The 13,658-nt window shown below is 44.4% G+C and overlaps 1 protein-coding gene across 1 annotated transcript in view; it reads right to left on the bottom strand.

The window, feature by feature from the left end:
• Window positions 1-9,485, bottom strand: part of LOC103373335 (protein phosphatase methylesterase 1-like) — a 12,396-nt gene extending 2,911 nt beyond the window's left edge. Inside the window, exons 1-9 of the mRNA XM_008303197.1 lie at window positions 9,285-9,485; window positions 9,143-9,200; window positions 8,604-8,655; window positions 8,349-8,503; window positions 8,169-8,259; window positions 6,032-6,097; window positions 5,714-5,864; window positions 3,337-3,454; window positions 2,164-2,208 (exon numbers count right to left, since the gene is read on the bottom strand). Coding sequence (XP_008301419.1) covers window positions 2,164-2,208; window positions 3,337-3,454; window positions 5,714-5,864; window positions 6,032-6,097; window positions 8,169-8,259; window positions 8,349-8,503; window positions 8,604-8,655; window positions 9,143-9,200; window positions 9,285-9,485 — 937 coding nt within the window. The remainder of the gene's footprint in view (window positions 1-2,163; window positions 2,209-3,336; window positions 3,455-5,713; window positions 5,865-6,031; window positions 6,098-8,168; window positions 8,260-8,348; window positions 8,504-8,603; window positions 8,656-9,142; window positions 9,201-9,284) is intronic.
• Window positions 9,486-13,658: the final 4,173 nt, after the last annotated feature.

Here is a 13,658-nt window from a genome sequence, read left to right as displayed (position 1 = left end):
CTCACCCCACCTGGCTCCGTGGGGTTGGTTCCTCTTCCCCAAGCTCAAGGGCTCATCAAGGAGACCCGTTTAGAAGACGTGGACGACATCAAGATGGCTGTGAGGACGGAGCTGAGAGGATCCTGGAGAATCCTTCCAGGAGAGCATGGCGGCGTGAAGAGAAGGCTGGAGGAGGGTGGTAGACTCCAGGAGGATTACTGGGAAGGAGAACACTGGTAGTCTGGGTTTGAAATCGATCTGTTGTGACACCAGTCCTGGAACCTTCTGACACACCTGGTGGACTTGTTGGTCATCATACGTACCTGGTCACAAGAATCATTTTTCTTTTCTTTTTTACTTGAACTGATTGAGCAGCTTTGACAAGTTGAACCACAAAAGCTAAAATATTCGTAGAAAGTCTGAACATGAACATTGGAGCTGCTGAAGAGCTTCTCTCCAGTATGTGGACCAGAACTCGCTGTTTGTTCAGCCTACAACGTGGGACAACATTAGAACAGGTTGGTTCTATACTTACAGAACCATTTTAAACCACTGCCTTCTGCTTGGCTTCGACTTTGCCACCAGTACTTCAGTTCTGTAGAGCAACTTTTCAAACCTGCTCAATCGGTTCTGACGTTCAGTACCACTACTGGACTTGTGCATGATCGGGTTTTTATTAATGTGAACGATGGAACTTTCTCATGACGGCTTCATTGTTTTTCATATTTTAACTCCCCCATAATCAGAGATCGTTTTCAATATTTTAGTGTCGATATCACAGATTCTGAATCAATGACATGATGAGAAATAACTGAAAACTTCAGGTTTTATCTTTAGTAGCTCCTCAGTTCAAGCAGTCGTAAAAAGCTACTGAAAGGTTAATAATTGATTATATTCATTTACATTTTTACAAACGTCTGCATTCATGTTCAGTTTTCCCTGCTGTGGTTTCCTGAAGCTCAGATTGCATGAACCCTGTTCAGGACCTTCATGTTTCACACGTAGAAGGTCTTTGGGGGTCCGTTGGACCCCGAGACAGAATATGTGCAAAACATGTGTTGGTATTCATTACAGACTTTATACAACACCTCACCTCTGGCTGGCAGAGAGCGTTCTCAGCCCTCTGCTCTGTAAAACCCTCTGTCTTTGCACAGTTTTTTCAATTTGCACATTTTGTGCAGTTGTTTTATTTATTTTATTTTATTCACTTATTTTTATTTTTAATTTTTTAAATAGTATTTAACTTTAGCTCTTTTTCTGTTGGGATTGGTGTTTTTCTCTTGCTGCTGTACCACAGTAATTTCCCAGACTGGGATAAATAAAGTATTTTTCTATTCTATTCTATAAAACCAGAACCCGTCACCGAAACCAAATGGCCTGAGGTCACAAATGTGAACAGAAGTCTATCAGAAAATGAATCTACTTTTCTCTTGATCCTCAGTCCACATTTTTCTGTTCTCAGTCGCTGGTTTTAAGTCGTCTTCAACACAGCATGCTGCTCATATGGGAACTGATCGACCCGTTTAGAGGAAACTATAAGACAAAGCAGGTTCTGATCGGGGCGGACTATCTCTGTATTACAGTTCCTCATCAGATTCAAAACTTGGGCTTTACGTCCGACCAAATTCCAAACTGGTGGCTTCAAGATGGAGAACAACGGACAGGTGACGTCACAGCGGCGTCTTTCAGGTTCAGTCAGCCTTCAGACAGAACACTGAGCAGACGACCAGACTCGGTAAAGTCCAGTTTTCGTGCCTGTTAGTTTAGAATTTGAACATCTTCAGGTCATTTCTTATCTCTGCTCCTGGCAGGATGAGGACCACAAGCACCTGGTGTTCTGATGACTTATATTTGTTATCATAAAGCCTCATACTCAATAACTTGAACTTGTGTTCATGTTATGAACGATTCCTCCAATCACGTATGAGCTGTGAGTTATGTTTTTGAATCCGACCAAGCTCCTTTTAAAGCAAACTGAAACCAGCATCAAGAACCAAATGTTGAGAATCTTTGAGTACCAAGAAGAACGTCTGAGCGGCTCGGCAGTAACTGTGATGTTCTGAGAATTTCCTTCTGTGTTTCCAGAACGGAGCTGAACAGGAAGTGGTGGCTGGTTCTACATGCAGCAGCACAGCAACGACCACAGCACAACTTCGTTTAAAATCCAAACTTCTGAAGTCTCACCTTGCATCTGGCCAATTGTCAGATCTCTGTCCAGTCGGTCGATTCCTGAAAATGTAAGTGTGAAAAAGTCATTTTAAAAAGCTTTTACACTGAGAGAAAACAAGCAGGTCAGAATGATGTAAGATGAGCCAGTTCTGATCGAGGTGTCTTTACAGTGGGGGCATGACAGTCAAAATAAAACATGTCTACATACTTCAGGATGTGGGGCATCTCTGCCAAAAACTGGTTTGGAGCAAACAGAAACTGTTTTTAAAGTATGGCTTTCCTTGGCTCAACCTGCCCCCATCAAGGGCTGAATTGAGCCCTTTGGAGAAAATCCGTTGGGGTAAATGTGCCATCAGTTATGTTAAAGTACAAATTCTATCCCTCAAATAATGCGATATCAAAGCAAGACAGGTTCAGTACCAAATCTTGAAAGTTGTATTTAAAGATAAAATGTCCAACATGAAATGCCCGAGTCCTTCCATGAGGCCCTCAGACGACAAAGTCATGTTCAAACGTTTTACTGTCATTCTTACAAAACCAGACCAACCCAGAATTAAACTGGTAGTGTCTTGATCACCTGCTTTCTATGGATGAGTCCCTCATCCTTCTCCATGAAGGTGAACGTTGCCCTTCCATCCAGATGAGGGTTAGATTAGCCGGTGACAACCAACCCACTGCCACCACTTTAATCAGAGTGCATCATCCAGACAGTTAACTTCATGCTAACAGCTTAGTCTCAGATTGTAGCTTACTGATGCACTAACATGTGCAAAATAGTTTCAAATGTCTCCAATAACTGTTCAGACACAACACTCAAAAACTATGAATATGAAACATTTAGACTGAACAGCAAAAACCAAGATTGAACCCAAAGCGTGTCCACCTGGTACGTTACGTGCTCCTTCTCTTCACTGGGAGACTTTAATGGACACCTCTTTAAACATGTTTGGTCACATGACCAGTTTCTTCTATGGTTTTCTAGAGACCGGGGCGGCTCCACATACCCATAGGCTCATCTTACCCACTCGACCCTACTGGTGTGTTCTGATGGGACCCCTAATCCCAGATGGTGACTACAACAAACACGTGTAAGATAAGGAACAATCAGCATTAAAAAACTGTGAAGCTCAGTCACTGTTGAGTAGAAACACTTTAAAAATGCTTGATTGAACTGCGTAAGACTGGTACCTGCCAGCAGCAGCAGTTTGGGCAGGTTGCAGGACAGGAAGAGGTTGGAGGTTCCTCTGAACCAGCCGTCCCAGTACTTCTCTGACTTGGACAGGTCTATACGCCACCTGAACACACTCTGACAGCAAACACATGGATACAAACAGTAAATGATCCATAGTCAGGGAAACAGAAACAGACGTGTGGGTATGTTGGTGCATTTCAAGTTATCCAAAATAAATGGTCAATTTAGTGAATAGTTACAAGAAAGTGCCGTCACAGGTTTTATCCAGCGCTGGCTCGGTGTTAAAGAGTCTCTGTTTGTATCTGTGACAAAACTCTAAGTTTGACCAGTTGTGGGGAGTAAAAGTCAGTGGAAGTCATGTAGGCAGTGTTTTTGTGGGTGTTTTTTGTGTTTTTTCCCCCTTTATTTAACCAGGTGGGTTAATTGAGAAAAGATTCTAATTTACAATAAGGACCTGGCCAAGAGGCAGCACAGAGCAGAAAATACAATAAAGGCAATACATCTATAAAAAACAATACACAAACAAAACATAACAATAAAAGGCTTTGAAGATAAAATACACTAAAAGCAGGTACAGGACTCGGCAAATAGTTCCTTCACCTTATTTTTAGAAGAAGATAAAGGTATAAAGACACTGAGTTTGATTGTTTTTTGTAAGTGGTTCCAGTTGAGAGCTGCAGAAAACTGAAATGAATAGCGGCCAAAGACAGTGCAGGCTTTGGGGATGAGGAGGTGGATGAGGTTGTTGTTGCGAAGTGAGCGGCTGATGTGACGGGTGATGAGGAGTGAACGTAGGTATGCCGGAGTTTGACCTATGATAGTTTTATAAATGAACAAATACCAATGGGTTTGCCTGCGGGAGTGAAGAGAAGGCCGGTTAACCAGGCTGGACAGAGTGCAGTGGTGAGTCGTGAAGGTGTGACAAAACGGATGGCCGTGTGGTGGATAGTGTCCAGTTTATGGAGGAGGGATTTGGATGTGGATCTATAAAGTATGTCACCGTAGTCAAACATCAGAAGTACTGTCGTTTTGACCAGGAGGTGTTTAGCGGATCGTGTGAATGAGGATTTATTACAATATAGAAAACCAATTCTGTTTTTGACTTTAGCGAGCAGAGTTGATGTGGATTTCAAAAGAGAGGCAGGGGTCGAGCCAGATACCTAAATACTTGTAGTTATTGACGAAGTCGATTATAGATCCATCCAAGGAGATGATGTTGATTGGGAACTGGATCTGTGGGAGGTTTTAATTGAAGATCATACATTTTGTTTTGTTTGTGTTTAGTGATAACAGAAGGTCAGAGAAGGCATGTTGGGTGTTACTGAATGCAGTTTGCAGATTGGACAGTGTGTCATTGAGGGAGGCGATAGATGTATAAACAATGGTGTCGTCGGCATACAGATAAATGTGGGTGTTGTCTATAGCATGGGTTATGTTGTTAATGTAAATGCTGAATAGTGTTGGGCCTAGTATGGAACCTTGGGGGACACCTTTGTGAAGAGGTAGTGGGGCCGAGAGAAGACCCTCCATCCTTATGGACTGTAAGCGCCCAGAACAGTAGCTACTGAACCAGGAGACACAGGTTTCAGAGAGACCAGTGTTTCTTAGCCTTTCCAGCAAGATGGGGTGGTCAACATAATCAAAAGCTTTAGATAGATCAACAAACACAGCAGCACAGTATTCCTTGTTGTCAAGGGCACAGATAATGTCATTAACCACTTTCATCGTGGCAGTGATGCAACTGTGGCCTGATCTACAGCCAGACTGTAGAGGGTTGAAGGCTTTGTAGGTTTCTGGATGGCCTACAAGCTGTTTGTTGATAAGTTTTTCAAACACTTTGGCAAGGCAGGGCAAAATGGAAATAGGTCTGTTGCAGTTCAGGTCAGCATTATCTCCTCCTTTGAATAGTGGGACAACAGCAGCAGATTTCCAGTCCTGTGGGAAAACTCCTGTTTGCAGCGAGCAGTTAAACAAGTCACAAATAGGAGGCGCAATGACATGGGTACCAGCTTTTAAAAAGATTGGGTTTAGCCCATCCAGTCCAGCAGATTTATGGGTATCCAGATTGAGCAGTTCCGCCAATACCTGATAAACATGAACAGGCTGAAAAGTATTGTCGAGAATGCAGCTCAATGATGAGTCTCCTCAAGTCCAACAATCAGCTGCATGTCTGGACATCTCAGGCTCCAGTGCTGAAGGTTAATGTCAAAGTCTGGGCTTCAGGGAATGTCAGTCCATGGATTGGCCAAAGTGCTTTAGTCGTGATTAATTGCACCCCTTAAATACGCATTAATAGACAACAAGAATCAACAATATAAGCTGAACCCTGTGATCAGTTGTTAATTACTGTAAGCCAGTTAAATGTTTCTGTACATCAGTGTCTCTGTGCGGTCGTCGTACCTCTGATGCTGCGTTCTCTTTGTCGTTCACGTAGCTCTGGTCATAGAACTCTTCGTTTCGCTCGACAACCATGTCGGTCGCTGGACTGGGCTGTTCCAGAGAGTCCACTTCCTCCACCTCACATCTAGCAAAGGTCAGTCAGAAGACAGAGAAAACTGTCTGAGGAGGCAGCAGGAGGTGAAAGCATACAACGGTTCCCTCACATACTTTATATTCTGTATCATCTGAAATCTGCTTCCGAACTGGAAAGACGAGCTGAGAGGCGAACCAATCAGCATTCAGGTCGCCTACCTCTTTATCTGACCAACCATTGAGACTCTGGCAGATTCCAGGTTTCTGATTTGACCGCTCTTCACGCTGAAAGGCAAACAAAGAGAAAAGTGATTTACCAGTTTTTGACCAGTTTTGATTGTTGTGTGTGCATCGGTCTTGCACTTTATTTGAAGTTTTGTTTAAAGCTCCACATTGTTCCCTTTCAGCAGATTAATGAAAGTTTCTCAGGAGGTTCCTTCAGTGATTCAGTCAGAGAGGCTTCGTTCCTCCATGACTCCATCATCCTGCTTTTATTTTGAACTCTGTCACTGTCTGTAGCTTTAAATGAGCTGCTGCTGGCCCCGCCTCCTGCTACAACCCCGCCCCCTGTTGTTGGCACCGCCCCCTTCAGGAAGAAGGCTGTCTGTGATTGACAGATGGATGAGTGACAGCAGGACTTTCTATCCTCTGACTTCCTCTCTGAGGATCATTTTACAGTAAATCTGAGGGAACTCTCAGCTCATGGTTGTTTCAGCTCCTGTGTTTGTTGTCAGACGACGTCATAAAATCAGGTTTAAATGAAGTGATGCTGGTCAACATGTCGTCTGGAGGAGGTCCACTGTTTCATCCTGGTTCTGCTGTCTGACAACAGAACCATCTGGAAATGAGAGCAGTGTATAGAGCTGCAATAAAATGATGTGAGCACAGAGAGCAGGAGAGAAGCTCCACATGGAACCATGAAGACACTGAACCACCCAGTCCTGGTTTACTGGTGCTCATTAAAGTTTCCACAGAGCTGCTCACAGCTAAACTTCCACATCAAAGTTCACCAGAGAACATGAACAGAAGCCTGATGGATGCTGGAGAACATCCTCTGGTCAGATGGAGATCAATGTGTTGGGCTCACATGAAGTCCAGATGTTTGGTGTGAACCTGACCAGGACCACCACAGTGGATGCATGGTCCTGACAGTGAAGCACGGAGGTGGCAGCATCATGATGTGGGGCTGCATGAGGGCAGAAGGTGTTGATGATGTTTCTAGAAGCTCCATGAATGTCTGAGGATGAACCAGGACGCTGGCTGACCAGATGAAGAAGAGGAACATTCCAGCAGGAGAACATCCAGAGAACAACATCATCAAGAGCTTCTACAGCAGAACCAAGTGGAACCAGAACCTGGACAGTGTGAGTCATGAGCTGAATCCAACAGAAGCCCTTTGAGGTGTTTTCCAGAGAAAGGTAGAGCAGCACAACCCCTCCAGCAGAGAGCAGAACTTAGTGGACCCTGGTCTCCTCCATCAGAACATGTGAGCAGAACTTAGTGGACTCTGGTCTCCTCCATGCTGAGGAGGACTGAGTCTGTCAGCAGATGAAGACTGAAGGAACCAGAGATGGACTCACTGTAGTTTAGTTCCTGCTGTGGGGCCTGAAGTTCAGAGCTGGTAGTTTGTAATCTGATATCAGAGCAGATACTCTGCTATCAGAAGTAATCTGATTACTGTGAGGGAATAGAATGAAGTGCTACTGCAGTTGTCTCCTAAACTTCTGATTAGAAGATTCAGACTTTTTTCTCCAACATGCAGCTCTGTGTTGGTGGTTCATGAGGTTCACTAACAAGAGCCCACAGGTGTACTAGTCCTTAAATACCATACCCTGCCTATTAGCACCGTGGAGCTGAAGTGGCTAACGCTAGCTACTGCTGCTTTGGTCTGGAGTATCAGTGTGTTCAGAGGGGTAAAGGTTAGAACCCTGAGCTGTTTTGAATGTCCTGGTTCTAAACAGAAGAGATGGTTCCAACCTGAAGCGAAAAAAACCCAGTGGGTCACCCCAGTTCTGGCTGCATCCATCTGTAAATCCAGATTGCAGGTGGCTCAGATGAATCCACCCTCTGAACACGGCTTCATGTGGTGTGTGTTTACGGACAGGAGTTAGCAAGCTGTTTCTGTCAACCTCTGTAAATAGAGCTGCTCTTCTTCTGGTGATCCTGAAAGAAGCCAAGCTGCCTCTGGTGCATTAGCAGCTGTTTTTGGACTCAAGACGAGCAGATTCCAGTTTTAATGCAGCCCTGGAAATCCAGACAGGATCCGACCCACAGACACACATTTATGTGGCTGAGTGTAAACGAAAGATTTCCTCCAGATATAAACTCCTTGAAAGCGTGAACCTCAGATCCTCACCTCCACTCTATTGCGTGGTCCATGGACTTGAAGGACTTGGGTCGTCCCTTCAGGAAGTTCTGGATGCTGTGGAGTGCATCCATGGCGCTGCCTGCAGGAGGACCAGAAGAACAGTGACCATCACGAACATCAGAACATCCAAGTTCAGAAACACCTCTGGTCTGAAGTCACTCAGCTCACCCTCCACCACGTCTATCGCCACCAGGCCCACAATGGCAGGAAGCAGCATGTTGCTCGCTGTGTGCACTGCGATCGCCCCACCAACGCCGTGGCCAATCAGGACAATGGGGGGAGGAGTCTCACCGTAGCAAGCTCGAATCACACTGGCCACATCGCTGAGGGTGATAACAGCCGCTCAGTCATAGTTTGTAGGTGAACTGCTGAAGGTAATCTGATTGGTGGAAGCCTTCGTTGGTGTTTGTTTGGTTCTGTTACCTGGACATAGTCTGAGTTGAGAAGTCGTCTGATTGGCGGACAAGAGTGTCACCTTAACAGAGACAAAAACCTCAGAACAAAATGACCCAGAAGGACATGATTTTACTTGGCCTTACGGGAGGATACGTCACCGGAAACCCGGTGAAGTTACCACAGGATGCCTGAACTGTGTCGTAACTTCAGCTGTTTACTGGAAACAACCAAATAAACGTGAATCCTTGGAAGCCTGACCACGGACTCAAACATATCAAATGAAACGACTGACTGGATCTTTACAATCATGCTCGTCTCTGCAACAAAGCGTTGACAAGAAAAAATACTTTGCATCAGATGTAATCATAGGGACGTTGTCCTGGTTCACCTAAACCCGAACCCGAACCCTGCAGGCAGTTTAGGGTGCTGCTGTTTCAGCACATATACAGTCTCCTGATATTTTTATCATATTTCCAGATTCCAGATATTCTCCTGAACACAGTTATCAAATAAATCTCTACCACCAGCATTTTATGATGAGGTGATGCACGTTTTAACTTCTTCACCGTGACCTCGGAGGTCCATGGCCAGAACCCTGCAGGTCACTCTGCTGGCGATGGCCGTCTGAAGCACAGAGAACCCCAAAACGCTGTTAGCTATCAGTCAGAGGCATCAATAAGTCAGCCAGCCATTAAATCTGTGACTCACGGTGAAGACGGCCCAGGACAGAGCCGAGTGTCCTCCTCCATGCAGAAGAACCAGCAGTGGTCCGTCACTTCCTGCTTTATAGATCCTGAAGAAGTCCCGGCTGTCGGTCGGTCCTACGGCAACGTCCTCCATCTGGTCAAAATATTCACGCCACGACACCGGCGAGTAGTCCAGCTGATGGCCGACATCGCTGGTCGACATGTAGACGGAGAAACACAAACACTGTTCACTACCTACACAAACAGGATCCAAGCGGCCAAAAGAGAATCCATTTAGGAGCCTTTAACTGAAGAACCACCAATGACTGGAGCGCTGGGTCCATCACTGGAAAAGTATTCAAAAAGAAAATGGATGTAATAAACCTGATCGGACCCGAGCTGAGCGATGCAGCGTTGATCAGTGCGGACACGTTGATTCCCGGTTTTCACATTTTTGGACAAATATCTACAAAACGTTTCTTTGCTGGTTTCTATGGTTCTGAGTCCTACTGACAGAAGACATCTCGGGATCTGGGGAGTTTTTTAAAATTAATAATTGTCTCTCAAGGTTCACTTGGATTAACAAAAAACCTCAGATTAATCTAATGACTCTTCTGAAGCCTGAATCATTGGGAGGTCTTGGTTTGCCGAACCTTCACAATGATTTCAGCCAGCCCAACTAAGGACTCTAATGTCTTGGTCGATGGAGAGACTCGGATCTTTGTGGGTCCAGATGGAAGCAAAATCATTTGAACCTCTGCCTCTCGTCTCCTTCCCATTCATAAATCACTTTGAAAATATAAACAACATGGACAAATGCTTCTCTGTTTTCAATACCCTGCAAACGTGGAAAGACTGTAGAAAAACATTGGAATCACTTCCTGTACCTCGATTTATTCTCTGACTTTTCAAAATCCAGACTTGAACTCTGAAATTTCAGTGATCAGTTTAGGTCAGTGGACAAACTCTGGTGTAACACAATTTAAAGACTTGCTAAAGCTAAACATGCAGTTGAAATCATTTATTGATTTTGGATCAAAATATAAAAATCCTTAAAAAAATATATACAAATTTGGAGCATTACTTATTCACTTCTTAAGGAAAACAAGTGATGACTTGGGCGATCTGAAGCTGAAGGTACTTCACCCCCAAACACAATAAAAGGACAAATTAGTGAATTTGACATTTGGGAGAACTTCAGACGACAACACCTGGTTAAATATCTCTGAAGGAAAAACATTTTCCATTTCCAAGTCATAAACTTCAGGAAGCTAGTTTCAGATTCATCCACAGATTCTACTGAACTCCAACAAAAATGCATAAAATATTGAAGGATGTATCACTAATGTGTAAAAAGCTGGAGGGCTGATTCATGCATACTCGACCTTTGAAAAGCTGTTGGAACTCGGTTCATTCTTTACACAGTCAGTCTTGGATATAAAATTTGATTAAAGCAAGAGTTTATATTTACTATATAATTTACAGTTGATAACAAAAAATGCATTTGGTCACTTATTTTGCAAAGAAGACTTTTTTAAAAAGATTTTTCAGATTTTCTTGACCAGCTCCTGACATTTCTACCTTTAGAGAAGCTAACCTTGTAAAAACACAACCATGGACATCTTTTTCATGGATTTTGGTTCCCTCCCTTCTCTGGTTTGGAGAACCTTCCTCAGAAGAACTAAGGACCGTTCAGTCCGTTACCAGCTCATACCATAGTTGGGACGAGTACGTTTGAGTCTGTATGCTGAACGCTGAATTACTGCTGACATATACTTCATGCAGCTATATGCCCCTGTGCTTAGTTTATATATATATTTAGTTGTTTGTTCTTTGGGGGGGCAAGTGTGCACAGAGGAAAACTGTGATGGATGGACTAGATGGATGTGGATGATTGTGTTTTGTGAAAAAAAAAGATGTAATAATAATAAAGAAGACGTCTCCTCCTTCTGTCTCCTCCTTCATGTGGTTCTGGTTCCAGAGAGCTGCAGGACTTGATGCTGAAACATGGACCATTTGTGGTCCAGAAGGTTAAAAGTGAATGAGAACAAGCTGACTGAACACCTACCTAACGCTGTGGGAAGTACCTGTGAGTGGGGCTCATTTAACGACATTCAACAGCTGCAAACGTAAGTCCAGACATTCAGCCTTGAATGTTGGTTGTTTAATCTGCTCTGTTGCTCAGTTTAAGCCTTAAATGTTTGAGTTTCTGTCTGTTGTGGGCTATCAGGAGATGAAGAACTTCTGCGGTGACTTACTGCTCGATGTCAGAGTTCTCCTCCCACATGCTGCTGCTCAGCACCAGGACGTCCGGTCAGCGGCGGCTCTTCACACTCTGGCTTTGTGGTGCGTCTGTGAGGTAGTTCAGCAGATTTTCCTCCAGAAGCACGACGCTGCATCCATGGACTGAATAACGGACTGCTGCTGTCAGAACCAACGCTGCAGGACAATAGCGGGTCAGCTGCTGCTGGCAGGTAGCTTCTCTGCTGCAGCGTCCTATTGGCTGAGACAGCTCGTGGGCGGGACAGGTAATCACACAGACGACTGTTTTAAATGAGTCGGTCACGTCACTGTTCGGCTTCAGTTCCAGACTGTGCAGAACATTCTGGTAACTGATCTGTCAGCTGTTTATTTCACTGCTCAGCGTTTCTGATGGAACATTTCAGAGTGAAGACTTTCCACCAAACTAGATCACCTGATGCTTCATCACTTACAGTCACACGGTTTCTACACAACTCCAGAGCAGAACATCAGTTATTCATTCATTCATGTTTCATGTAGAGACTGGTTTATCCAAAGTTGTGCAGACTTTTTCTTTCATCGCTGTATTAACTGTATGAATTCCTGCATCAATTTCTGGCTGCTGTTTTGCTTCTCCTGCTCCTTCACTGGTTCATGTTTCTCTAAAGTCCTGCAGCTCTGTGGAACCAGAACCACATGAAGGAGGAGACAGAACTCAGAGACGTCTTCTGTCAGCAGGACTCAGTCAGACGATGGAGACCAGAGAGAAGAAACAAAAGGGTTAGGCTTCGTATTTGTTTTGTAAAAATTGAAGGAAAAAACTGAATCAACACGTCTGACACATGGGCGACACGGTGAAGCAGTGGGTCTCACTGTGGCCTCACAGCTAGACGGACCTGGCTAGAATCTGGTCGTGGGATCTCTCTGCGTGGAGTCTCCATGTTCTCCCCGTGCAGCGTGGGTTCTCTCCGGGTTCTCCGGCTTCCTCCCACAGTCCAGAAACATGCTGAGGTTAATTGGTGATTGTAAATTGTCCGTAGGTGTGAATGTGAGTGTGCTTGGTTGTCTGTCTCTAAGTGTAGCCCTGTGATAGACTGGTTACCTGTCCAGGTGAACCTGCCTTCACCCTGAGTCAGCTGGGATAGGCTCCGCCCCCCGATGCCCTACAGAGGATACAGTATGTAGAGATGATGGATGGATGTCCAACATGTTTCCAGATGCTAAACCCTGAAACTAATGTCGTCTCCTCGTCCTACAGAATTGTTGAACTATCTCCATGTCTCCAGACGTTTCCTCTCTGCTCTGCTCATCAGCTGTAGAAAATGTTCCACCATCAGCTGAATGTATCTCCACCAACTGGCTCCTCTGTCCTCCGGTTCTGATCCGTGCTGCATTTATTCATTGATCCAGTAGGTTGGATTTTGTCTCAGACTCTCTGGTCTCCTGCAGAGTCTGTTTAAATCACTTTATTAAGGTCAGATTTGATTTATTTTCTCTATTGAACTGAGAATCCCACATGATCCATTCAGGGACCATCTAAACGTTGATTCTTTCCGTTTTTGCAGCTTCTGACTGGTGCCTCATGTCATTGTCGTGGTGTTTGCTTGGTTTTTAATCTTCTTTTCAAAGCTGCTGGCAGCTTTTGGGTTGAACTTAATAAGATTTAGGTCATGAACGGCTTCTGTGATGTTCACATGAGAAGTCAGTAAACTGAGGAAATCACATGTAAACAGCTTCTGCACAAAGAGATTTGCGACAGCAGAGCTCTGGTTTTGATTACGGCAGCAGAAAAACTTTAGATCGTCTGTAAGTTCAGTTAAACAGCTTCTTCAGCTGTTGTGATAAGTTTTCAAAAAATCAGATGTGTCCTTCTGCAGCTCAGAGCATCACAGATGAAGCTGGTTTTAATCCTCTGCTGCAGTCTTCACTCGTTAAGGTGGGTTCAGTTCTCCATACGAACAGGCTCAGGTGGAGATGACAGACGGTATCCAGGCAACAGCGGCTGTAAGAAGACACACACACTGCATGTGATGCAAACAAACACACCAACTAAACATGCTACTGAAACGAGCTGAGTCACATGAGACAGTCCAACTTTATGTATTAGTATTTCATGTTTGTTTGTTTTTAAAATGTTCCCACATGGTCGATGTTG

This window comes from Stegastes partitus, unplaced genomic scaffold (assembly GCF_000690725.1).
Source record: "Stegastes partitus isolate 25-593 unplaced genomic scaffold, Stegastes_partitus-1.0.2 Scaffold1956, whole genome shotgun sequence".
NCBI lineage: Eukaryota > Metazoa > Chordata > Actinopteri > Pomacentridae > Stegastes > Stegastes partitus.
The sequence above is the reverse complement of the archived record's forward strand: the minus strand, read 5'-3'. Positions and strand labels throughout refer to the sequence as shown.